Source organism: Sceloporus occidentalis, unplaced genomic scaffold, assembly GCF_023333645.1.
Source record: "Sceloporus occidentalis isolate IW3139 unplaced genomic scaffold, rSceOcc1.0.p SCAF_9, whole genome shotgun sequence".
NCBI classification, from domain to species: Eukaryota; Metazoa; Chordata; class Lepidosauria; order Squamata; family Phrynosomatidae; genus Sceloporus; species Sceloporus occidentalis.
In genome coordinates this window covers 26599079-26626223 of record NW_028316989.1, presented here as the reverse complement: position 1 = coordinate 26626223, position 27145 = coordinate 26599079, and the positions used below count along the sequence as shown (strand labels likewise).

Genomic DNA, 27145 nt, shown 5'->3' with positions numbered 1-27145 from the left:
GCCCCTGCTTCATCCCGGCTGGTGGCTTTGTCTCGTCCAGGTGTCTCCCCCAGTCTTTCTTTCCATTCCTGCGCAGTTGCGCTTGCTGGGTCCATTCTATCTTGCCTGGTGTCCAGCCAGCCTCCATGCCTGCGCTCTGTCTAATGAGGCCGCATGGGAGCCAGGTCATGCTGTTAGCTCTTCCTCAGCAGTTCTTAGCTTTGTGTGCAGTAAATTGTTATGGGTAGATGTTTTCATTTTTTTTGGTTTTGGGTGCCCTCTGATTTCAGAAGCTTGAATTCACTGCAGCTGCTGCTGTTTACATTTCAGGCTTGTACGCTGCTAATAGTTGAGTCATTTCATTTTTCTACCTTGCTTACAGTACCTCTCCCCATCTTAGACTGAGTCTGGCAGATATAATTGCTGGTGAAATATTAGACCTTTCTAGGCCTGTGCCAGGGCCCTGTATGTTTTGCCATACCAGACTGTACTCTGTTGCTTGGAATTTGGTAGGGTGGACTCACCTTACCTATGCCAACTTACCTTTACCACTTATCCAAAACGATTCTGTGTCTCTCATGCATCCACATACACACAGAGAGAGCCATTAAGTCTGGCCATTCCCAGTGCTGGTTAATACAGTGCTACCTCGGGTTACGAATTTAATTCGTTCCGCGGCGCCGTTCGTAACCCGATACATTTCGCAACCCGAAAAGGCGCTGGAAAGCCGCTAGCCGCGGCTTCCGATTTGAATTTCGCGCCGAATTAATTTCGTAACCCGAAAAATCTTTCGTAACCCGGAACAGTTTTTTCCAATGTAACTTTTTCGTACCCCGGAAATTTCGTAACGCGGTGAATTCGTATCCCGGGGTACCACTGTATTCCTCTCTGTGTGTCTCCAGATTAGCCCAAGCTGAAGGCAACTTACTTTTTGTGAGGATAATTTCATTAATGGCTGCTTTTGCATTCAGCTGAAATTAAAACTGAGTTAAAGCCAGAGAGTGTATTGAAGAAATGTGGTTCCCCTGCCCACAAACCCACAATAATTGGGTTACTTCTCTTTAAGTAGCTTTTGCTGCACAGTCTCTGAATTGCTGTAGTGCAGCACTGAGTGCTGTTTCCCAACTTCCAGTTATGTGGGATGTGCTTCACTTGGGAATCCCCCTCCTTTCCTTCAGCCCTGCAGAGCTCTGTTGGCAGGGCAGGTGGTCTGTCATGAGCTGAATTCTGCATTCTGCTTCCTATTCCTTCACCATCATCTAATGGGTCTTTGATAACGTAGCTCCATGTTGCGTTTTTATAGGAAGTTGCCATTGTCAGTAGGTACTTGCTGGCAGGCTCTTCCTTCCTGAAGAGGGCTCTTCTCTTTCATTCGAGTTGCATGGCCAAACCAACTGAGAGGGAGAAGAGACCATCATGGCAGGAAGCCTATCCTGCCTTGCAGCGGGGCTTGGACATGATTGTCTTCCCAGTGGGTCCTGGGGGAGAGATAGGGCCAAGGTGTACAGGTAAACAGACACCGAGGAACTAACACCACTAAGGAGAATTAGGCCTGATTACTATTGGAATGGGAAACCTCTAGCGATCACCAAGTAGAGCTGGGAAGAAAAAGATCCTGCTGGGAAACTGGTGGGCAGTGGGCTGTTGCCAGCCAGAGTGGACATTTCAGAGCAAGAGGGACCACCAAGGGTCTGGCTTAGTCTGTAAGCAACTTCCTGTGACCTTCCCGCATCCTTCCTGGTAGTCAAGACATGTGCTCTCCTCTTCTGTCCACCCTCCCGTGGCTCTCCAAGGTGCCTTGAGTCTGGTTGGTGGAGACCTCTAGCCTCATGCAAAGCAGTGAGTTTTCTGGTGTGATCTTTCATACTGGGTAGAACTGCCCATTGATCTCTTAAGTCATCGGGGTGGCCCTAAGCTGAAACTGACCAGAGGGCAAATAACCACCACAACAGAGAACTGTATGTAGATTTTCTTTTGAATGGCCTTTTGTGTTTTGTCACTGACTGTCAGGCACACTGGTGGGCCGTTCTGCTGATGGGGATTGCCTTGATCATGCTGATGGCTGGTTTCATTAAGATATGCAGCGTCCATACCCCAAGCAGCAACCCAAAGTTGCCACCACCTAAACCGCTGCCAGGTAAGGACCCCTTGCTTTTGTGACCACTGTCAACCCTTCTTTGATCTTCTGTGTAAGAGAAGACAGGCCTGACACTGAAAGCCTAGCACTAGGTCTCTGTTGAAATCGTCTTGGATGCAGGAGAGAGCAAGATCTATATTACTTCCTTTATTGTATTGTTTTAGTCAAATAGTTCCTTTTCCCCAGGCTGTCTAGTCCTTGTGGACTTAGAATGGACTGCCTGTTATGGAATGTAAATTTGAACATGCTGCTTACTACCATTGAGTTGTCATTCCTGTGCTGTGATTTGTGGAGAAGAGGCAAATTTCAGCTCTGTGGGTATCTGCCTGTTTGACATCAACTGGTCAGTTCTCTTTTCACTAGACAGAAGCTGAAGCAGAATAATTAACAATAATTAATTAACAATAAAAAGACCACAGCAGTCATATACACCATGAAACAAGTTACACGCTGGGGTGATGTCTTCAAGAGGTCAAGCCAAAGGCTGACAATAAATGACCCTTTTTTAGAAGGCCCTCGATTTCTTCATCAGCAGAGTCACAGATCTGCATCTTGGAGGAGTGTGTCTCCCATGGTCGTGAGGGAACATCAACTCACATGAAAGGCTAGGCCAAAATCTCTTGTGATTGGGGACGAAAGCAGTAAATGAAATGCAGTGGAAAGTATTTTGTTAAGGGCTGCAGCAAAGTGCCTAAAATCCCTGGTTCCACAGACCACATCCAAGGCAGAGCCCAATGCATCTCCCGGGATGTTTCTGCCAGTTGCCTGTTGGAGTATTGCAGAGCTGGCTCTTAGGATTCAAAGGAGGGAAAGATGCTCTCCTGTGCTGCTCTTCTGACCTGGTTCTCCCTTTTGTTTGCAGGCACTCTGAAGCGACGGAGACCGCCCCAGACGGCCCAGCCGCCTCCACGCCAGAGGCCCCGAGAGAGCTATCAGATGGGACACATGAGACGTTAAGTGCTGATATTTTTCTTTTTCTTTTCTTTTTTCTTTTTGCCTTGGTTCTTCCTAGTGCCTACAGTGGGAAAATTTCGCTCCAAAGAAAACCTATACTAAGTCATTATTGTCCCTGGTCTAACTTTCAACTAAAAAAAGGAGGAGGAGGAGGAGGAGGAGAAGAAGAAGAAGAGGGGGAAGTAAAGGCCAAGTTGTGAAATTCTTGACCCAAGTGGAGAGGTCTGACAGTGGCATTTTGCTGCCCGAGGGAGAAGCCTCTGAACTCGTGGCAGCTTCTTTTTTTGGAACAATCTGCATTCCGCCCCCCGCCCCCCTTCCGCTCTTCGTTGTTGCCTTTTCTTCTTCACTTGCAGGCAAATAGGATTCTTGTGAAAATCCTCTTCCACACGACCTAAAGTTTATATTTTTCAACTGTCAAGGCTAGGAAGCTAGACCGCCTCAGCATTGGAGACATTACTTTTGCCAATGTACATAAAATGGTAATATGCAGACATTGTTATTTCTAATGTACACCTGTACTTTTTTTCTGTGTGCAATTGTAAAACAAGAAAAGAATTGCAATATGGATGTTTTCTTTGTATGATAAACCTTTTATGCTCTTAATGAAGAAATTTACTGTTTAATTGACATACTCAGGATAACAGAGGTTGATGGTGTCCAGGATTCTGAAATGCTTTACGCAGGAATTGTGAATCACATCAAGTCCTTTTTTTAAAAAAACAAACTAACAAATTGTATCTATCTTATGTCAGAAATTACTGCAAATGCACGCTCTGGATGCAAGAACCCTCCTCCTTCTCCCCTAAACGCTTCTCCTGCACAAGCCCCACTAAAACAAATGACGTCTTGCTCTGATCTGAGGGAGGCTTGTGCAGGATTCCTTCCCTTTGGATCATGCTGTTCCGTCTCATTTCACGCCATTGCTGACCTGGGAAAGACACATGCCAGAATGTGACTTAGGAGAAGAGCTCACAGCATAAGTATTTTTAAAAATGGGGAGGGTTTGTTTTTACAAAAAAGAACTCCCCACATCTTTGCCTATTATTCGGTTATATGTTCAACTACATTTTCTTTTGGTTCATGCTTTGGTAGAAAGATAAGTCTGTATTATATTTTTCTCAGAAGATTGCAGCTGGCTTTCTTTTGATACGCTCTGATAGTCTTAATGTGTGGTAATTAGGTTTCCCAATTCTGACCAATTTGGGAGAGATGAAAAGCTCTGTGTGTGTTAATGTTCCTTCCTTTCTTTCTTTTTAACTTAAGTTACTCCAAGTACTTTTTCAGTATGATACTGTTTTTTAAGGACAACCACTAAAGTCAAAAGTCGACTACTGTGGCTGCTGTTGTCGTTGTTGCGTTACTTGTGTGGCTGGCAAATGTCTGTGAACAACAGCCCTTACAAGGGGTAGGGGAGCTCAGCGGCACAACAGCCCAAAGCTTTTACTACAAGTGTATATAATTGGCATTTTTTAAAAAGAGGGCGAAGAAGAAATAGCGAAAGCAATGTCACAATACACTTAACTGCTATGCAGGAAATGGGAGAGGGCATTATTGTGGGCCTGCCATACACGGTTTCTGTTTTTCCAAAATTAGGAAACCAATGGCTGTAAAAAGAGATTTCTGGCTTTGCTAATGAATCAGATTTGACTAAAGGTTTGGCCAGGACAGTTTTCCTTTTTTTAGAAAAAGAAAATCTTTTTTGCCCAGGGTTGGGGGGGCGAACGTGTTTGTTTTCTTTTGTTTTCCAAGAGTATAAGGTTTACACACATTCTTACAAATGTGAGGCAAGCCAGCAAGGCCAAAAATGTTTTAAAAAAAAGAATATAATGGGATCTCTTCCTTGTAAAACTTGTACAGTATGTGGTGACTTTTTTCAAACTACAGCTTTTTTGTACATGGTTTAGAGACAAATTTTGTACATGAACCCTCTGCCCCCCACTCCCAAACCAATAGACTTATAAATAATTCTGAAGGATCTTAACTAGTTAGAAATCTCTGTAGCTGCTTTTAAACCATTAAAAAAGAACATTGGGGAGGGGGGGGGGGGGTTGTTGTTTTTTTTCTCTCCTTCAGGCTGCACAGAGATGGGAAGCTAGGTTTGCATTTCTAAAATGGTGACTTTTATTCTGCAAGAGATCTTAGTAACCTCTTGAGTGTGGTAGATCTTGGAACATGTAAATTCTTTGCTTGTAATGTTATCCTGTGGCTTGGGTGTTTGGCAGGGAGCTGGACACCCTCTTTTTGGGGGATTTTGTTTTGTTTTGGTTTTTTAAAATTTTGGGTCTAGGTTTAATGTTTATTCTGCAAAGAAGAAAAAAAGTGCACTGAACTCTCCACTACAAGTCAAGATGTGGTAAAACGAAAAATATCAAGGCAAATTGCGATCTAATACTACTGTCAGTTTAATGTCCACTGTGTTTTATACAGTATCTTTCTTTTTGTTCACTTTGGAAATTTTTACTAAAAAGTTGCAAAAATAAAATAAAATAAAGTATTGTGCAAACAAATGTAAGGTTTTTTGAAACTTGAAATGCATTAATAAATAGACCTGATGAAACAGAGTGGAGTTTGACTTGTTTTCTCGAAAGTGTTTGTGTTTGCCTACCTTTTTCCTATGTGGCCTGTTCTATTGCAATGTGTGGTCTGTTTCATGAGCACTTTGGTTTTAGCACTTTGGTTGCTGTGGCTGCAGTCCTGGAATTTGTAGTTTCATGAGGCACTAGAAATCCCAGAGGAGTCTTAATACCTCACAAAAGTTCAAGTCCCAGAATTCAATACGATGGAGCTACAACAAAAAAAGTGGTATCAAAGTGTGCCGTAATTGTGTATACAGTGTGAAGGGAAAATATGGTTCACAAAATAGTCCATATTCATAGGGACAAGATCTCCAAATTCCTTATATTCTTGGACCTGGTAGACTCATTTTCTTTGTCAGAACTATGCAAAATGTGTTTTGATCTATGTTTATGTTTATATTGCATTTCCATTTTAAGCTTGAGTGTGAAATTGCAGCACCATACATTAGGCGACTGGGAATTTTCCTGTGTACATCTGGAGAAGATTCACTTCTCAGGATCTAAAGATGTTTGCAACCAGGTCCGCATGCCCAAAGGAGGTCTTTGATGTTCCTCTTAAGTACTGATCCCTTCGTTGCACATGGCAGAGTGTTCCTCGCTTGGGTTAAAGTGGACCTCTCAAGGAGAAAGGCAAACATTCTGTTCAGTGCCCCTAATAGCACTTGGGATCTGCCCAGCCAGCAAAATCCTATTTTTGTTATTTATAGGGGGTTGGCTGAGTAATTTGGTCTGCAGGTCAGTTTGCCCTCACCTTCCATCTGTATTGCTCTGAGAGATGGGAGGAATGGGAAGTTGCATCTTGGATGCCTTTTAGAACAAAGGCAGAGCTGCTTTGTCTCTAATGGACTTCTGTTTTGGTTTCTAAATGTCATTTTCAATGTTTTATTTTCAGCACTGTCATCATTGCAAAGACCGTGAAGTTGCAATTTCACCCCTGTAGTTTTAAGATGCTGTGTAAAGTCCTGTGGAATATTTAGTGAGGCAAAAGTCACTTGGCGTGTATTTATTATTTGTTATGCATTTATGTATTATTTATTGAGTTTTTATTAGCGTCTGTAATTTAATAACAAAAAATAGTTGACCTAGTAGCAAAATCAGTTAACACAGATGGATATGTTATCCCAAACTTGGATGGATGTTCAGCATTGGTCTCTGTCTAGTGACTTTTGCCTCACCCTCTATCTCTGCAACAGAATGCAGATTGTGTAAAGTTGTGTAGTCTTTCACACGTTACCAGATTGTTGTTGTCTGCCTTCAAGTCATTCTTGGCAAGATTTGTTCAGAGGGGGTTGTCCTTGCCTTCCTTTCAGGCTGAGAGGGTGTGACTTGCCCAGGATTGCTCAGTGGGTTTCCATCAGTGAATGAGGATTTGAACCCTGGTCTCCAGAGTCATAGTCTAATTCAAACTACTATGCCATATAGGTTCTCTTCCTTAATGGAAAGTGATGGTTAAAATATTATTGCATGTCATGCAAAGATCTTTAGACAGAAGACAGGACATAAATACTTTAGCTAACAAATAAATCCAAAATTCTTGTACCAAAAGGAAGAGAATGCTGAGACTCCCCCTCTGACATTCAGCAACCTCTTACCTTGTTGCATTTGTTAAATATCTCTCGGTGGATATTCCCATAATGTGTCCTTTCCCCCCAAGCACTTTATGAGAAGGTCCAAATAAACAGGAGTTCTGTTTGTATTGTCACTGCCTAAAAAGCAGAAACATAGATGACAAAGCTATTTAAATTTTTTCTTCTCCTGGAAAAATAATGTGGTAAGCGGTTGAAATGAGAATTCCAGAGTCGTCTTCGTTATTTGCATGTCTTGTTGGAAAGGATGCGAAGTACCGCTGGCATGGCAGTTATTTCTCTATGCTGTTGTTGCTTTGGTGTGTTTGTGCTGAACGCAGCAGTTAAGAGCAGTGAGATGAATGGTATGGCTGCAGATGCTGGAGAACATGGTTCCTCTTTTAAGAAAAAAAGGGTGATGGGATAGCCTAGAGGGCATTGGGGGCAAAAATTATTGTTATTATTTTGCAGGATGTGTTTGATGGAGACCCTGCATGGTCTCATGAAGTCTAATGCAGCCCCTTAGTCACCTGAATTTGCCTACCCCAATGAAGAAGGTTTATGCTAGAGCCACATGCCTATCTTGGTGCTTTCCAGATGTCTTGGACTATAGCTCCCATCATCCGCAGCCTGCATGGCCAACACCATGTCCATGGAAGAAATGAGTTCTTAGCAAGTAAGTCGGAAGGTTACTCTTGTGACTTGAAGGGCTGGGGAAGGTTCACAAGGCAGCACTGCCCTTAAAAATGTCCCTTTACCTATTGCAACAAGGGTCATTTTTGTAAACTCAACAGACAGTCCATGTGTAAAAAAATCTCTATAGGGGCTTAATATTTGCTTTCTATAGGTGTGTGACTACAGGAGGAGTAGATAAGAACGCTGCCCCTTCCAAAATAAATTTCCATTGAGTTGCCCAATTTCTAACCTTGCAATGATTTAAAATTTTTAGTTGGTAATGGTTTAGACACCCAGAGAAGGCAGGTGATCTAAAGAACTGCAAATAGAGCAAGTAGGTGAGTTCTAGGTATGAATGATTTCAGTTCTCTGCTAGGAATTTGGGGAGGGGAGGAAAAATTCATTTAGCGGCAGCAGAATTCTTATTTTTCAGTGAAGTGATGTCCCCATTTTGCTCCTGCATAGCTATACTTCTGGGTATATATATTTACAAACAAGCTCACTTGGGGGGGGGTCCCAAACAGACCAAACAGACTCAATAAATGTACCAAACAGACTCGATACTTAATGATTTTGTGACTGCTTCTTCCATGGAATAACATTACTTATCTGCAGGCCTGTGTCCCTCTGGAACTACCGAGCATCCTTTTGGACTTGGTTTAGCATATTCCCTTCAAGGACCCTAAGATAATTGCTCAGTGGGAGACCATATTTCCAATTTCTCTGTATGAGAATAAAGGAAAAGGATCAATTCCTTTGAAAATTGGTGCAGGAGGACAGTCCTGTGGGCATCGTGGACTGTCAAAAAGATAAATGAATGGGCCTGAGGGAAAATCAGGTCTGAAGATGATTAAACTGAAGCTGTTGTACTTTGGGCATATCATGAGATGACCCATTGGAAAAGATGATAATGCTTGGCGAAATGGAAAGCAACAGGAAAGAAAGAAGAGCACAATACAGGTGGATAGACCCAGTCAAGGAAGCCATAATGGGTTTGCAAGACCAAGGGGACTCTTGGAGATTTCAGATTCATAGGGTCGCCATACATCAAGATGGACTTGACAGCATATAACAACAACAACAGTTGAACTTACAATCTCTAGTTGGTATGTTTGACTCACTACAGGGCCAGAAGAATTCATGCATCAAGTGTAGTTTTCTAAAGACTTCGGCAAGCATCAAAGCTTCCCACATTAAATGATGTCTCTTACTTTGATTGGTAACAATAATCCCACAGTCTGTAATCATCTAGTTCAAATATGTGTATTTTGGTCTACGACAGAACTGTGTTAGTTAATTTCACACTTTATTCATCCTTTCCTAATCAACCTTGCCTCAGATATATGTACGCTTTTGCAATTTTGATCCATCTTGTGATTTTTATACTTTTCCACAAATGCGTATGAAAAGAAACAAAAATGCTAAAGTTCTTTTTAAACAAAGCGGTTAAAGCTTGGAAACTTTTCTCAAGGAACGGCACCAGTTCTTCCAGGTTGTGGCTCAACTTTGCACTCGCCGCAGCTGTTCACACCTCACAAACATTTTCTCCTGCCCCGGATAGAGGTGCAAGTCATTCACAATTTGGGAACAGAAGGTCATTCTAGAAGGAAGACGAAGAAGAAAGAGGAAAAGGAAAATAAAAAAAACCAAAAACAATTAAACCAGATAGTAATAAGCAAAGAATCAGGCGTCTGTCCAAGATGATGCACATGGCACATTAAAGCTGATGAATCTAAAGTAGTCTCTTTTAAAAAAAGGAAAATTATAAACACTCAGCATCCAAAACTTAAGAGGATCCAGAAGCTAATCCTCTTCTAGGCTTTTGTGGCCTGCCCTTCCAATGGCTGCAGAAATGTTTGACTCTGCTTTAACTTCAAAGGCTTAGTGCTATGGAATCCTGGGTTCTGTAGTTTGTTGTGGCACCAGAGCTCTCTGACTAAATATTTCACAAAACTATATATCCCAGGATTCCATAGCACTGAGCCATGGCACATAAAGCAGTGTCAAATTGCCTTAATGCAATTCATAGCGTAGATGTAGCCAGTGTCATTTTATCTCCTGTGCCTTTATTTTTTAGCCAAAAATGTCTTAAAAAAATAAAAAAGATACAAGAGGCTGTTGACCCGTATTTAACACACCAGGGGTATTTCAAGTGTTTTGGAGTTCAATTCCCAGAAGTCCCAACTAGCCTGCCCTTGGGATAGGAATCCTGGGCCCTCAAGTCCCAAATATCTGGATACCAGTGTTTGAAAACCTCAGCTATCCACCATGTATTAGAAAATCATAAGTACAGTCACAGTAGGAATGGGAAGAAGATTTGAAAAATGGTTGAAAAATGTATTGCTCAAGTGCTGGACAACCCAGATGAGAAGAAATGTGAACTGGTGAGAATCTTCTCTGTTTAGTCTGTGCAAAATTTACATGTGATTACTTTGCACAGAAGACAGCTGTATTGTTTCCTGCACACAAAATGTTGTTTCCTGTACAAGCAATTCTGTTTTCTGCACAAAGCATAGAATAAGCCTTGAAGTGCAAACAGTCTTGGAAAACTATGCAGCCTTTGAAAACTTTTCATGCAACAAGAAAGTGGTTCATTGCTTCCTCTGAGAAGAAAAATGAATAAAGAATCGCATCTGTAGATCTCAGTGACATTGCAGAGCCTTGCTAACTTATAGGCCAGGCTTGGCAAAGTTACCCTTTTGGACTACAGCTCCCATAATCCCTCAGGCCAGCAGCCTCCCAGTAAATCATCACCCCTTACTTCCGCTGCGTTTCTCCCGCCTTGACTCGGATAGTCTTGACAATGAGTCCTGGGCGGCGGTTGCCTTTCGTCCAAGGGATGATGGTTTGAACAGTGTTCCAGATGTTCTCCCAGATGGCGATCCCTTCCCATTTCAGTTTGATCATCATCAGCTCCCCAATGTCCATGTCCAGAGGAACAAGGAAAGTGTAGGTTTTATTTCCAGTAATGCCTTCAACTCTAATGGAACAACGGGGGAGAGGATCAAAATCTCAACTGGGACTGAAGCATTTACATGTGTGTGCTCATTTATTTGTAGACTTCTTGCAAGAGATTAAATGAACAATTCTAAACATAATTCATATATAAAATTGTAAAGTGGAGTTGGCTACAGGAAGCGCACAACTCCCTTGTTACAACAGCTCTGCAACAAGGTAATGTATAAAAACAAATATGCAGCAAGGGCCAAAGAAGCAAACTAAAGAATAGGTGGAACTCACAAAGTGATAGAGAGGTTTTCAACATTGTCTTTGCTGCCGGTCAGTGAGATGGTGAACGTTGGGTCAATCTGCTTCGGTCTGAATTCATTGATGAAATGGATCTTGAACTGATAGTGATAAACTGTAGAGAAGAGAAAAGGATCAGCTGAAACACACCTGAGCAACTCCTACTGTGCAACTACCTGCCTTTATTCCAGTCTCAAAATTCTGCACAGAAGAAAGCTATAGATCTCTTTTAAAAAATATAAATGTATTCAATGTTGGAAACATGCTTCCCCCGCCATTTTATAAATTCTCCCACTGTTTTGCTTAATTGAGTTGGTTGGCCAACTCTTGTAGTCATCCTTCAGAGGTGAGTTTGTTGGAAGTTGGGAAAAGGGGACAAGGGTCTTTGCGGTGGTGGCACACTGGTTTCGGGAAACTTTCCCCAAAAGCATGTGGCTGGCCTTTTCCTTATTAAATCTTCAATGACAACATCATTGTATTCTCCAAAACCTTTTCTGGATTCTTGATTTTACTCTAGCTGTTAATCAGCTTTTAAGATCCACAAAATGGATCTTTATTGGGCTGACCAAAATGCACATTACATATGTTGCAAGCTTTCGAATCTTCACTGGCTTCTTCATGAGACAAAGGTATTAAAAATTATATAAGATAAATATATTGATGATGTTTTTCATGGCCCTACCCCTGGACAGCCTTTAAGAGTTAGTTTCAGTGTTTTGCAGTTCAGGAAGTTTGTTGTTTTTTTATTGACTTTAACGCTTTAACTTTTTGAGATACTTTGGATCTTTTTGAAATCCTTTAAAAAGAGCACCCAGCTTCTTCGTAGTCAGTGTTTACCAGCACTGCACCAATTGCAAAAGCCCATTCTCTGAAAATGGGTTCAAAGCTCCTGTTTGGGTTCAGGGGGCTTTATCCCAGTAGATTGTGCCCTAAATTCCAGATGCTGGGCTCCCCACTTCCTTTGAACATCTCCAGACCACAAATGTAAAATCCATAGATATCTGGAGTTTGCATTTTTTGTTCCTGACTACTTGTTTTTTTCACATGGTCTTTGCAACATGTGAAGGAAAGTAGGTGCAGATCACTTGATAGAGCCTGGAATAATAGCCGTACTGTTCTTTTCCACTAGCTGTTATGAAAGACAGCTCTTGTTCTCTGTGTGTTGACCTTTGGGGAACTTTAAAATGCCTTTTCTTTCTATGGCAGCACTGTCCAGCCCATCAGACTGAAATTGCAGCAAGCATCTTGTGGGGAAAGAAGGAGGAGAACAGTGTCCTTGTGATCTGGCTTTGTGTGTTGTGGAAGTTTGAATGTTGGATTAGGACTGTGGGCTCGAATCCCTGCTCAGCCACGGGAACACACCTGGGTGACCTGGCACAAGTCACGCTCTTTCAGCCTCAGAGGAAGGCAAAGGCAAACTTGGTAATTCAGTTTTTGTGGAAACTGACCGAGTGACCCTGGCTGAGTCTCACCCTCTCAGCTGTAGAGAAAAGCGATGGCAAACTTCCTTGGAATAATTTTTAGAAGCCAGTATGGTCTGGCTCACACCAACCTTTGAAAGGCTCCTGGGGTTGGGTCTTCAGGAAGAGCCTCCGGCTTTCAGGGACCTTGGCCTTCCGGATATGGTAGCCCAGCGTGTTGCACCTGTTGGCCCGGCAGTTGAGGCAATGGCCCTTGTCGAACGTCTGCATGTCTTTGCACCAGTAGCCTGTCATCTGCTTGTTGTTGTGATGCAACGAGTCGATGAACAGGTGGACTGACCTTTCATGGGCGCATTTCACAGTCTGAGCCAGACCTGCAAAAAAGTGGAACAAGAGACACCTTAGAAGTGGGACATTCCCTTCCTCTAATCTTATGGAAGAGATTATGGAGAGGACAATCTTCATAGTCATCTTGGTTGCCCTGTCTCCCTCGTGTTCCTGAGTGGAGCTTTGGGCCATCTCTGATTGAGATTAAATCCAAAAATTAAGGAATCTGTGAGATATTGTTGGAATATCTCAGTGATGGAGATATTGTTGGGACATCTCACTAGTGGTACATGCTCTTGGAGCAGTTCCAAATGTACTGACAAGACATCTGAATGAAATCACCCTAAATAGGATCCCAACTGCATAACTACTTTGATTGTCCCACATTATCTACCAGTGATAACATGATGATGGTGATGGTGATGGTGATGGTGATGATGATATGATGATGGCTGGAAAATTAGTCTGTAAAGGGATCTTGTAGCACCTTTGAGACTAATGGAAAGAGGTTGGTAGCATGAGTTTTCATAGACGTGACATCTGAGGAAGTATACTCAAGTCTGCAAAAGCTCATGTTACCAGTTCCTTTCAGTCAGACTCAAAGGTGCAGTAGGATCCATTTGCATAAGGATGAAGTTGGTGATGGTCTTGGGTTTTCAGCCTATTGGGTGTTACTGAATGGCTTTTTGGACTATCAATGATTTGGATTCTATTTGATAATCTAGGAATCAAGGAGATACCGTCAGAAAATGTGGCCCATACCAAGCAGATCCTGTCTGAACTTGGAAACTAAGCCAAGTCAGCCCTGGTTAGGGCTTGGATGGGAGACCGCCAATGAATCCCAAGAACCATAGGCTTTATTTTAGATAAGGGAACTGGCAAAAACCATCTCTGAGGATTCCTTGCCTTTGAAAACCTCATGATATTCATGGGGTTGCCATAAGTTGACAGGTGCAGTGAAGGCATATACACACATTAAGACAGCACACATTTAAAATAATATAAAATAATTTTAAAAACAAGAATAAAGGCACAGGATGCCTATGCCCATTCAAAGTCTCTTCTGCACAACCAGTCAACCATCAAATACCTCTATACATAAGAAGGTCTTTTTATTCTATTCACTTATGTCCTACCTCCCCAACCACAAACAGGGATTGTAGCAAACCCAGGTAAAAGCACATACAAAAGCATTCATAAAAAGCCATGAAAAGTGGCTGTTAAAAGGCAATTAAGCTATCTAGAGGATTAAAACCTTTTTAAAACAAACACATCCATTAAAAAGAGAACAACAGAGGGGGAAATCAATAGAACAGCGCACCCTTGAAAATCCCTGCAGCCGGTTCCTAAAAGCCTGTCAGGAGAGGACAGGTTTTGTGTCTCCTCCCCATCACCAAAGACAAAGGCCAAATGAATCATCTATAAATTTGGACCAGACATCGGACCAGCTTCCCTGCCAGAGTTTTATCAGTCTTTCTTCCTTAGATTCCTAAAAACCCTCTTCCCAGTGATCAGCTGCTGGCCTTGCTGGCCGGGGGATGATGGGAGTTCTAGTTTAATTTAAAAGTACATTTCAAAAGTTCTGAATATTCTACCTTTGTAGGCCCTGACAAACATAATCTTTCCCACTCTTGGAGCCCTTTCCTTCCTCCTTTCCTTTTCCATTGTTCTTTCTTCCTTCTTTCCTTCTCCTCCTTTTCCTTTCCTTTTCCATTGTCCAGCCTACCTTTCCTCCTCCTCTTTTCGCCTGCCTTCCTTTACGTTTCCATTTTCCTTGTCCATCTCTCCGTCCTCCTTTCCTTTTTTCTTTGTCCTTCCTTATTTCCTTTCTCCAGCCCTCCTTTTCTTTTCCATTGTCTTTCTTTCCTTCTCCTCCTTTCCCTTTCCTTTTCCTTTGTCCATCCTTCCTTTCCTCTTCCTTCCTTCCTTCCTTCCTTCCTTCCTTCCTTTTCCTTTCCATTTTCTTTGTCTCTTCCTTCCTTCCTTCCTTCCTTCCTTCCTTCCTTCCTTCCTTCCTTCCTTTGCATTTTCCTTGTCCATCCCTCCCTCCCTCCCTCTCTTCTCCTTTTCCTTTCCATTTTCCTTGTCCATCCCTCCTTCCTTCCTCCCTCCCTCCCTCACCTGTGATGCCATACTGGACGATATGGTTGTAGACATGCATGATGTGGCATCCTGGCTGGAAGGTGCCTCCGTTGGGGTAGAAGTCGAAGTGGGCGACCGGCTGCTCGATGCCCACGCTGAGCCCCATCTGCTGCTGGGTGAAGGTGTGTACAGCGTCCACAAAGTCTGCGTCATCCGGCGACAAGCGGTCAGTTGCAGACATGCCTTCAAAGAGGGGGCCGGCTGGATCCAGGCCTGCAAGAGGGAGAGAGAAAGTGAGCCTTGCCTGAGCAGGTTGGTTCGGCGTATTCACTGAATTTCTTTATATCCCAATATGGGAAGAGGCAGAAATAGCAAGGAAAGAATTGAGAGAGGTCACTCTGCCCCTTATAGAAAAAACAGTTCAACCTCTTTCAGCAAACCTTTTATTCAAAACTAACAAATTGCTCATGTGAAATGAAAAACCAAGCAAAATCCAGGCCAGGTAAGCCTTTCTAGGGACCACCTGAAGGTTTCTTCCAAAATGCATCCAGGGTTGACTTTTTCCTTCACCAGCCTCCACTTTTCGTACTGATTTCCTTTTTGGTGCCTAAATTTCTAGACTTGAGGATGATAATTTTCCACTTACAAGTTTGGGCTGCAACTCCCAGAATCCCCCAGCCAGCCCTTGGAATTATAGTAAAAAAAAGGTAACCTTTCCCATTTTGGATTCTATCTATCCCAGAGGGAAAGGAGCTCAGGTTTGTGAGAGCAAAGGGCTCGATCCATCTTTGGCGGGGAATAAAAAGACAGCAGGACATCGTAAATCCTGTTGTTTGCCTTCATCCCACTGGGCCCCAATAGGAACCCTGCGTGGCATTTCCATCTTTTCTGACGCAAGTCTTTGTTTTCCTGCGGCTCACTCAGCAAAGGCCCTGGCTTCTCAGCACCCTGAAATAATGGGACTCTAACCAGGCACTTCAATGGGAAACGCAAGGGCTCTCATTAACGTATTCATGTACGGCGCAAAGGGAGCGACATCAAGAAGTTCTGGGTGCAATTAGTTTGAAGGGGTCAAGGTGCATTTGTAGCAGCCAAACACTCACAAATGTTACACACACAACAGACACGGAGAGAAAGAATTATTCTGAAAGATGGCTCTGGATGTCAGTCCCAGACCTAAAACATAGTGCTGTTTAAAACTCAGGCAACGTATCCAGTTGTCGCATCTCTTCCAGCAGGTCCTTGCACAGTATTTTGGTGGCTGCAAAAAGAGTCTTCTAGGTGACATTGCCAACCTAGTCCTGGCTGTCCGAAGTGTTACTGTGTCCTCCTTTACCTGTGATCCTCCCAATCTTCTTGGTGCCCCCGATGGCGCTGCCGGCAAATCCTGCGACGTGAGCCCCTAGGCTGTAGCCAACCAGGTGAGCGTTGCTTCTGGAAAAGCCCACCGATTCCTAGAAGACAACACAGCCGATATTCAGAGGGGTGTTTCAATTCTAGAGCTGGAAGAGGTCCCAAGGGCCACCCAGTCCAATCTCATTCTGCCATGACACAATGAAAGCGTCCCCAAAGGATGCCCATCCAGCCTCTGTTTATATCTGGAATATCTGGAACTGTTGTTAGAAGGAAGAACCACTACAGCTATCCTCCATTTTTAGGGGAACTACTGTTTTGGAGGGCTTGCATAAGGTGCAAGTGCCTGACATGGACACACATTGTCCAGCAGCTGAGCATGTGAAGAGTGAGAATAAGACAGACACCTTTCCAGGCCATTCACTCTTACCTCGAGCCATCTGAGGAACTGAGCAATTTCTTGGCCAATGTCCCGCGTGTTCTGCACTGCAATGGGGTAATGTGCATGTGCGAGCACCAGCCAGTCGGTGATGATCACATTGGTCTGTGTGAGGTGGGATTTCAGAGCTTCGGCCAGTTTCCAAATCCAACTTTCAAGCCTTCCGTCCACCTGCAGATGCAGGAGAAAATGGCCCCCTGAAATTGCTTTTGCTGGTACATTTCATGACATCTGAGTGACACCAGTGCACCTAGAGAAGGGCTCAGTGCTCTTCCTTGCGCATTGCAAGCTGTGTGACTTGGAGGGTTGTGCAAACAGCTTTTCCTTGCTGGGGCGGGGCAGCCCTCCAAACATGAAAACAGGAAAACCGCAAATAAAAAACAATTTTTTTAATTGCGAGAACAACATTCTAGGAATATCTAGGTCTTTCATTACAACTCTCTGCTCAACATCTGGCAGAAGCTGACCATAGAATTGCATTGGAGGACTTACAAATGCCTAGAAAAGTCTTTTCTCTAGGAATCTCTAGGTCCTCTAGCATGACTTTATGGTCTTCTGGCAGAGTAGGGATGGAGGACCTAGGGAGTCATAGAGAGAACATATTCATCAAATCTGTAAATGATCAAAGCCACAAAAGTCAAAGCCACAAATGTAGAGGGCCAACTGTAAATGCCTCCAAGAGCAAACCAAGCCTGAACTCTCCCTAGAAGCCAAGGTGACTCAACTGAAGTAGTTGGCGTTTGGACATAGCATGAGATGATGAGACTCACTGGAAAAGCCAATAATACTGGAAAGAACAAAGGGCAACAGGAAAAGAGAGAGAATGGGTTGCATTGCAGGTGAATGGACTCCATCAAACAAATGGTGAGTTTGCAAGACTTGAGCAAGGCAGAAGATGACGGGGCTCTTAGAGATTTTGCATGAATGGCTTCACCAGAAGTCAAAGCCAACTTAATGGCAATTAAGAAGAATTGGCAAACCGTCAAAGGCCAGACCTTGAAGAAATAAATAAGAGAATAGGAAGCCCAAAGTCTTATCCTTACCGACCAACCATGGACAATCATCACCAAAGGGAGCGAGGCGTTGAAGCGGCAACTCTCCAGGCTGGACAACTGCTTGAACTCTACCAGGCATCCTTCTTCGGCTCGGTTGGAGTACAGGAGGAACTTGGTCTCCAAGTGCGGGTAGCCCTCCGTCTTCCTCCAGATTGGCTGCAGTTTTTGCCCTGAGGAGAGAGGTTTCCAAAAGCATGGCTAAAAGGATACACAGGTTAGGTTTCCATCTGATGCTCCGGTTGCATTTTCTTTCTTACTTCCTCACTGAAGGCTTAGGAATCTTTTTGACAATGAGAACTCTGGTGTTGCAACAGCTTTCCTGGGTGCTACTTAGGGTTATGCTAAGCAACAACAAGGAAACCAGATAATAAATGTATAAGCAATAACAATGCTGGTATAACAATAGTCTAGACTTACAATTAAATGGCAAGCTATGTCTAATGCTACTCTATAATATTACTAGTTATTGGGCAATGTAAACTACAATTAAGCATTATTTTATCAGGAATTGTATATACTGCGCTGTGTAAATTTACAGCACTATATAAATATAGCTTAATAAGGCAGCACATACAGTCAACTTCACATTAAACTACAGTCGTATGTATGAGAAATACTACTGATGGAGATGCAATAAGACATATAGAAAATGTATAAGTTTTATGACAGACCTCTGTAAAGGGCAACATACAAATGTTGATGGTACCCATTAATAAATGTGCATAACACAATAACTATCTCACATGAACATTATTTTATCATGACAACACGTACAGTCCTTTTGAGTATGGGCTTGCTAAAATGTATGCTCTCAGACTCTTTTTATACCAGGATTGCTATTGTTTACGCTGGTTAAGGTTGCCAGACTGAAAAATGGTGAGGGTTCCTGTACTTTTAAAGGTGACATTAAAAAGTTCAGCAGGTATTGTTTGTCATGCAATCCACCAACAAGCTGAACTTTGCACTTCTACACAACCACTAAAGGTATGGGAGCCCATGTTGTAGGTAACTACATTCCTATTGCACTGTTTTACAGTTCAATGCTGGATTTCTCAGCACTCTGTGAAAGGAACCTGCTGCATTCACACTGGAGAAATAGCCTGGTTTGGCACGGCTTTAACTGCCTTGGCTCAAGGCTATGGAATTCTGGGAGTCGGAGTTTGTTGTGGGCCAGAGCAGAGCATAGCCTTGAGCCAGGATGCTGAAAAGCGGTGCCAAACTGGGTTATTTCTCCAGTGTGGATGCAGCCCTGGTCTGAAAGTTTCCATCCTGGTGCCCTGGCAAGGAAGAGGCCATTTCATTGCATTTCACCTCCGATCCTGAGCCTTTTCTGTCTCCCCTGGTTTTGCTGCAGCTCCAGCGATGCTGTGCCAAACGCTTAGCAATCCAGGGTCCTCAATTACAGCTGAAAAATGCATTGCGTTTAAGCCTTGCTGAGATATCTCATTTGGAGTGTCTCCGGTAAATCGTCACATTTATTTATCAGGCCATTATGCTTGCGTGTGGGAATATGGCCTGCGCTCGGTTCGATTCACTGCATTAATCTGGAGAAAAGGATCCAGTGTGCAAAAACTGTTTACTTTTTTTCTCCCCTAACAGAGTTTGGAAAAGTTCTGTCTTATTTTTTTTAACTGCAAATCCCCAAATCCCTCAGCCAGCCAGGGCTTCCAAAGATTTAGGTAACACAGCACAGTTTTAAAAATTATTCGTACAAAGGTTAAAAAACAACAATATTTTGAAATTTCAGTGTGATCTGGAACACCAGCATAGTGTAATGGGAGACCAGCGTTTGAATGCCATGCTCCGCCATAGAAACCCACTGGGATAGAGTTGTCACAAGTCAGAAATGACTTCATCATCACCATTAACAACAACACAGCACATCATCCACAACAGTCCTTGTCCTCCAAAGGATTTAGATCAGTGTTTTCCAAACTCTTGCCCTCCAGGCATTTTGGACTCCCAGAAGTCGCAGCCATCTGGGCCATAGTCTAGGATTCTGGGAGCTGAAGTCCAAAACACCTGGAAGGACAAAGTTTGGGGACCAATTATTTAAACACTTCCTTTGTGTGCGGAAGAAAGTCTGAACTATGTATAACCCAGCACCAGTAGACTCTCACCCACACGGTTTATTAAATCTTGGATGCTTTGGACTCTCTTCCCCCTCCCTTGAGTCTGTTTTTATGGCCTCTTGTATATTATGCCCTCTTGCTCCAGAGGGAACCTTCTTACTGTGGTTTTGTTAACCTAACTTATTACAAAGCCGTGCATTAATGGCTAAAGGCACTGAAATAAGGCCAAGCAAGCAACAAGGGGAGGATGCTTCTGCAGGCAGAGGGATGGCCACTTTTGTGCTCAATGGTCTTTATTTTTAGCATCAGATTTTCAGCAGCGCCGGCATAATAAAACAGTGCTGGGATGCTGTATCATTTTATGGCCTCCACATCCTTTTGTAGGTACTGTATATCCCCCCATTTCTCCTCCTTTCTTCATTTTCCTGCAGTCTTGCAAACTACTCTGACAGCCTGTCTTTAATGTAATAAAGTGTAAGTATTTTTCTTTATTAGGTCTTTGGAATAAGGCACACATGGCATACATATTTCATGGGGCTACACTGCAAAGCAGCCTCAAAGCTCTGCATGCCAGAAGGGTTTCCAGCAAAAAGTGTTGAGACCCTTTTTCCCCGGAGCAGAGATCTGGGTTGGTTGGCTTGTCTTCCAAAGGGGGAAATTGGAAAGAATACAATACCAAGAAGGAGGATCTTTGGGTACCATAATTTTGGAGAAGCACAACAAAGCAGTGGCAGGCAATGGGATGGTATTGGGGAAAGTGAATTCTCCTGGATTTTAATCTCAAATGTGAAATGAAATGGTCAGTCCATGAGTAGATGAAAACATTTTGAACCATCTAGGGACCACTTGAAGTCTTCTTCTAAAATGCACCCAGGGATGATTCTTTCTTTCACCAGCCTCCACTTTTTTGAAAATGTGTCCCATTTTGGTAGCTAAGTAAGAGCTACCCTTTTTTGACATGATGGGTGGCAGCTACTGAGGCAGGTTTGCCTGTTTCCCCCTTTTCTCACCAGTTTGCTGTTCATGTATGCTCAGTAAGGGATTCTGGAGATTGCTGCCTACAGAAGGCAGGCCTTCTGTAGGCAGACACACAGTGCAATCTGTAGAATCATAGAGTTGGAAGAGACCCCAGGAAGGGCCATCCAGTCCAGCCCCTTTTTTCTGCCATGCAGGAACTCTCAGTCAAAGCATCGCCTTGGCCATCCAGCCTCCCAAGGAGGGAGACTCCACCACTCTCCGAGGAAGGAGTGTGTTCCACTGTCCAACAGCCCTTACTGTCAGAAAGTTCATCCGAATGTTGAACTGGAATCTCTTTTCCTGTAGTTTCCATCCATTGGGTCCTGTCCTCTGGAGCAGCAGAAAACAAGCTTGCTGCATTCTCAATATGACATTACTTCAAGTATTTGAACAGGACTCTCATATCACCTCTTAACCTTCTCTTCTCCGCCCAAGTCTTTCCTTATAGACTTTGGGGGTTTCCACCATTCACCATTTTGGTCACCCTCCTCTGGACACGCTCCAGCTTCTCGATGTCCTTTTTTAATTGTGGGGCCCAGAACTGGACACAGGATTATTCCAGGTGAAGCCTGACTAAAGCAGAATAGAATGGTACTATGACTTCCCTTGATCTAGAGACCATACATCTATCAATGCAGCCTACAATCGCATTGACCTTTTTAGCTGCCGCATCAGACTGTTGACTCATGTTCAGCTTGTCGTCTATTAGGTCTATGATTCTAGGAGGAAGCTAAATAGAGTCAGCCCTGGTTAGAACTTGGGTTGAAGACCATGTAGGGACCCCAGGTGCTGGAGGTTCTATTTCAGAGGAAGGAAGAAGCAAAATTACCTCTGAGTAGTCCTTGCTTAAGAAAAACCTAATGAAATTCATGGTGTCACAATAGGTTGACAGTCAACTTGGAGGCAGATTTAAAGATGGAGATTGGTGTCTCCAGCCACTTCTGCCTGCCTCCCTCTCTGCCTCCATTGATGGTGGCCAGTTGCTGGTTCCTGTTAGCCAACCTGATGCCAGTGCTTCTGACTGTAAGTATAAAAGGAAATTGAAATGAAGGCAGAATATGAGGGAACTCTGGCTTCAGGAACCTATTAATTCAGGAAGTGTTGTACCATCCCCTTATTTACTGCTGGGTTGTAGTTAAATCCCCCTATCCATAATTAACTAGGGTGAATACTTCATACACACATCTCCAGTTAGTATTTCTTATTTGCAGGGTCTGGAATAATTGAATTTAGAGCCTGAAGAGCTGGGGAGAAATTAAACCCTCCCATTCATAATTAACCAGGGTGAATATTTCAGACATTTCTATCCAGCCAGTATTTTTTATTTGCAGAGATTGGCATAAATTGAAGGCAGTGATGGAAGGCCTGCAACGAAAGGAGGAGTGGAGGAAATGGCAAATTCGGCCGGGTTTCATTAATTCTGGGCCTCTGTCTCATTTGATAGAAGGGAAACGGAGAGAGATGTAGGGGGATGGGAGAGAGTTGTACCTCCATCAGAGGCTCAAAATCCTCACCCTTCAAAGTTCAGCCCAATTGTAGGCTACCAAGAGTTCATGGGGGCAACCTACTTTGTGATCTGGGCATCACCATCTCCCTGAGGCTGTGGCTAGAATGAGTTCCTATTGAAAACCTTTTTTATTTTATTCACAGGAGGCTGTGGACATGTTCAAAGGAAGATATGAATCATAAAAGCACACTTAGGAAATCTGCCTGAGGGACGTTTTCAGACAAGGGAAATTGGAAGTATAATCCAATGGCAATCTGAACGCAATCATGGGGTTTAACATTATTGCGTGATAGACTACCCCACGCAATTTCGGGCAATGGGAAGTCAGTCCGAATGCAATCATGGGGTTTCATGTTATTGCATGAGAGGTGATCACACACAATTTTGGGCAATGGCAAGCTATTTTCAGGCAATGGGAAGTCAGTTCAAACACAATTCGAATTCATGTAAATTCGCTGAGCTGGCGAATTCACGTGAATGCGTTCTGGCCCCACTTTCTTTTCATTTGAAATTAAGAGAAATTCCTCCCGTGCGATAAACTCCTAAGGCTACTTTTTCTGGCTCTTTCCTTGTGCCTCCAGTCCAGTTGCCATTTGTCTATGTTTCTTTTAATCAGGGCACTCTTTAGGGATGAATAAAGAAATACCCATCCCTCTTTTTTAATTTTAAAAAAAGAGCAGGCACAATTTGCATCTCCCAGCGGTGAAAGATATCTGTTTGTCCTAACATGAGCATTGCTCGCCTCTCCTTTTCTGCGCCTTGCCTTGCTTTGCTCTATGCTGCCAGGAGGATTCTGGGAGTTGTGGGCCTTGAACAAAATAAAGTCATCTTGTTCTGGCCAATGTCCAGTTCTCTCTTTCTTTCTGTCCCTCTTATCTGCATCATTAAATATTAATCCAGGCTTGGAGAGTGTCACCTTGAAGATGAGAAAAGAGAGAGGGAAAAAGGAGAGACGTCCCTCCCCCCCCCCCCCCCCCAAAGTAGGCTGCAGATGGTCAGAGTTCAGCATTTATTTCTCCAGGGAATTGTTTGACTTTAATGGAGGTGGATGAATGGCCTCCATCAGTTTGGCCAATCTTCCTGGCACCACAATTTGGCCTCCCTTTACACTACAGACCTGCCTATCACCTCCGCATCTGCATCCCTCAACTTAACCCAATAGGTCCTATGCTAGGACAACATACCTTCCAACTGTCCCAATTTGGCAGATCCTATGTCTCAGATCCTATTAAAATGTCCCGGTTTCTCCTTCCTTCTCCTCCTGCTTTGCACCCTGGCCCTCAGCTTACTTCAGTTTCTGCAGACTGAATTCAAAGTGCAAAACTAGTTTGAACCCCAGTAAATGAGTCAGAGGGAGAGAAGAGGAGGACGTCTTGCCCTTCCCTATCTACTCAGACTTTCCTAAATTCCAGGGTTTCTCTTCTTAAGAAGATAGTTTTGTGTATCCATCCTCATTAATAACTCTTCTCTTCTTCTTGTCTAGGAAAAGAAATGTTTAGCCGCACTCTGGTGATGCTCATTGACATGCCTCCAGGTTTTCATTGGTGAGATGTTTGCAGGTATGGGACAATGTGAGATATTGTATAGACCTTGGGAAATTTCCCCCTTTTGGGAGCTGTAGCACCTAGAATGACTCCTGTGAGCAAGGCAAGAAACCTTTAGGACACAGTTCGCCCCAACCTTCACTGCAAATATGGTTGACAATAATGTCCATAAATGTGTTGGTAGTCTTGCTATGGGTCTCCAAGTTGACTCTGACCTAAGAGTTTCCTTGGCTTGATTTCTTCAAAAGGGGGTTGTTTTTAGTTATTGGACTATGACTGGAGAAGAGAGTTTGAGTCCCTGCTTGGGCATGAAAACCCACACTCTCTCAGCTTCAGAGGGCAGCTGTGGTGGCAAACCTAAACAAATCTTGCCAGGAAAATCTTCAGGATAAGTTCACCTTAGGATGGCTGTATGTTGGAAATGACTTGAAGGCATACAACAAAAATGGATTGCTCAGGTCTTGTCCAGTGGCCAGCCTCACTCCCTTTTCTTTTTGCTTTTCTGCCTGCTTTTCTCCCTGCCTCCCTTTGGAAAGGGTGCAGCCGGGTGCCTTGCCCCCGTCTCCAGCCATGGCACTCCAATTAGCCACCAAGGAAGGCAGCCCAGGCTTTGCCAAGGAAAACAGCTGTTGCTAAGCAAAGCCAGCGCTGCTGAGGCTCATCAGCGCTTTTGCAAGCGGCTGCTTGGCATGGAGGTGGGCATCCAAAGTCCTCATTAAAAGGGTGTTAGATTGAGAAGGCGGCCATGTGGGACCAGAGCAAGAGGCCAGACCCTCGCGCTTGGCTTTGGTGCCGCTTGGTGGCTCTGTGCCTCATGGCTGTGTCAGTAGGGCGGTGAGTTCCTTCCAGGTTTTAGCTAGAACTTTAAAGGAGTGATCTAAGGCGAGCTGAGCTTTTTTAAGCAAAGAGGATCCATAACCTTGGTTAGCTCCTCTATAGTTGAGGCTCCCCTGGTTGCCCCCAAGATTTCCTCACCATCATCTCCATTTAGGGCTGGAGAAAGACCCAGGCATGAAACCTGCCGCTTGCAAGGGATGCTGAGTCTTTGCAGCAAATAGACCTTTTCAACTGCAGCAGTGGAGGTGTGGCTGGGCTTATCAGTTTAAGCAATTTAAATGCAAAGATATAGCTGTGTTAGTCTGTAGAATCAGTATGTAGAGAGATCTTGTAGCACCTTTGAGATTCACTGGAAGAACAAAGTTGGCAGCCTGAGCTTTCCTAGACTTCAGTCTGCTTCCTCAGATGGATTTGGGGGAGTGGAAAGCCAGGGACAGACTGAAGTCTATGAAAGCTCATGCTGCCAACTTCTTTCTTTCACTTAGTCTCAAAGGTGCTACAAGATTTCTACATAACATTTAAATACAGTTGATCCTCTCTGTTCCCAGATTCTGCGTCCATGGACTCATCCATCAATGACCTGAAAATCCTTTTAAAAATATAGTCAGCCCTCTGTATCCACAGATTCTTTATCCACCAATTCAAATATCTACAGCTTGAAAATATTCCCAAAATATATAAATTCCAAAAAGCAAAGCTTGATTGACCTTTTATATAAGGGGCACTATTTTGATATGCCATTGTATTTAATGGGACTTGAGCATCCATGGTTTTTGGTATCCATGGGAGGTCCTGGAACCAAACCCCAGATGGTTCCAATGTGCAATTGTATTAGATGGATGGATGGATGGATAGATTGTACAGATAGATAGATAGATAGATAGATAGATAGATAGATGTCAACGACATACAGAACTTCATAAATATATTAGCAAAATGTTTTGGCTCTTGCCTTATTCAGCTGCTCAAACCAAAAGTGAGCTGCATCCAACACAGAAGCTGAAATATTGTGCAAATCTATTCATAATGTTCCTTTTGTTAATCACTCCGATAAATATTTATAGATTTACAGATGAGTAACAGCATCCTTCTGGGATCCAAGACAAACATGCCAGAAATGCTCTTTGTTTGCTTTTAAATTACACACGTGAACACACACACACACACACACACACACACACACACACAACACATGTATGTACACACATAAAGAGACTTATCTTTCCGAACACTACCCTGCTAAGGCCTATCAGTTCCAGATCGTATGTCTTCATGCAAATGTATTTTCCTTAGTCCAAACAGTTGTAGCCTGACACTTTACTAACCTGGTCTTGATACAGCAAATGTTGTCTCCCAAAGAGATGGCTGCTTTTTAGGGTCAGTAAGGTGACCACAAGAAAAACCCCTTGCCTGTTGGGGAGCTCAACCCCATGCCAAAATCCAAAAAATGGACCCACTCACCTTTCTTCTTCCTTCCATTGGGGCTCCCTTGAGTCACAAGGCAAATGGTCAGTAGGAACGTGAGGCTGAGGATGCTTCTCATTGCTGGCCTTTTCCCAGGAAAACCAAGGCTTATTCCAGGTGACAAAGGCTCAGGAAGGAGGAGAGAGAGAGACCCTGTTGATCATCAATTTGTGGCGAGGACTAGCAGCTTATTAATTATTAACTCTTAAAAGGGAATCCAGTCCCCCCCACCTGTAACCCCAAAGAAACCCCAGCAAAGTCTGATTTACCCCAGAGGTGGTCCTTTACGTACTCACGGCAGCCACCTCAATGAATTGAATTTTTTTCAGATTTCTTTTCCTATTGCATTAGATCAAAATCCTTTTTGTGAAATATCACTGGAGGTCACGGGTAGATCATTCTGTTTTTGTTTACCTTCCTCTCGACATATTGCAAAATGGCCATGGGAAATGCAAGCAAATTTATTTGGGAAGTTGACACAAAGCTTAAAGAGGGAGAGTTGGAATGAAACTGGAAGTGTCCGATAGGTTTCGTGTTTGGCCTGAAGAACTTGAAATCAGTGGATGGGATCCTGGTGAGATACCATGATAAGGCAGTCTGTGATCGGCCACATAGGCTCTGGGTTCCAGTCTGAACATTAAAAGGCCTATAAATGGCACCAAGCCCTGAGCTCCTTGTTCCTCTAGTGCATGCAAAGGTTGAAGTCCTTTCTGTTAATCCTGGTTGGAGTGGATCAGTTGAATCAATTGTTGACTGTTGAGTCCACACTTATACAAATTTCATTGATTCAGTTGGGTCTACTCTATTTGGGACTCATGTCCTTTTTGAACTAACCTTAATGCAGCAGGTAAGATCAAGGCCCTGCCTCATATTGTCTTGTTTCTATGCTTTG

General features: G+C 43.4%; 2 protein-coding genes across 5 annotated transcripts in view; one reads left to right on the top strand and one right to left on the bottom strand.

Moving 5' to 3' along the window:
• ADAM10 (ADAM metallopeptidase domain 10) overlaps positions 1-5634 on the top strand; it is a 54505-nt gene extending 48871 nt beyond the window's left edge. For all 4 annotated transcript variants that reach the window (XM_089538096.1, XM_089538098.1, XM_089538099.1 and 1 more), the window contains 2 exons: positions 1990-2116; positions 2979-5634. In XM_089538096.1, the coding sequence (XP_089394222.1) occupies positions 1990-2116; positions 2979-3073 (222 nt within the window). In that variant the 3' untranslated portion in view covers positions 3074-5634. The remainder of the gene's footprint in view (positions 1-1989; positions 2117-2978) is intronic.
• Positions 5635-9176: 3542 nt separating this feature from the next.
• Positions 9177-26381, bottom strand: LIPC (lipase C, hepatic type). The gene is made up of 9 exons (XM_089538090.1): positions 26251-26381; positions 17801-17982; positions 16749-16928; positions 16302-16419; positions 15005-15238; positions 12688-12930; positions 11130-11250; positions 10651-10869; positions 9177-9489 (listed from the first exon to the last, which is right to left on the bottom strand). Exons 1-9 carry the CDS (start codon positions 26330-26332, stop codon positions 9390-9392), a joined length of 1479 nt encoding a protein of 492 aa, XP_089394216.1. The 5' UTR covers positions 26333-26381; the 3' UTR covers positions 9177-9389.
• Positions 26382-27145: the final 764 nt, after the last annotated feature.

Coding starts and splice junctions, on each gene's coding strand:
- LIPC (XM_089538090.1), bottom strand. CDS start 26,332: ATGAGAAGCATCCTCAGCCTCACGTTCCTACTGACCATTTGCCTTGTG. Junction 15,239..16,301: donor GAAGATTGGGAGGATCACAG/GTAAAGGAGGAC, acceptor TCCCTCTTGCAG/GCCTGGATCCAGCCGGCCCC. Junction 9,490..10,650: donor GCGGGAGAAACGCAGCGGAA/GTAAGGGGTGAT, acceptor TCTTCCTTCTAG/AATGACCTTCTGTTCCCAAA.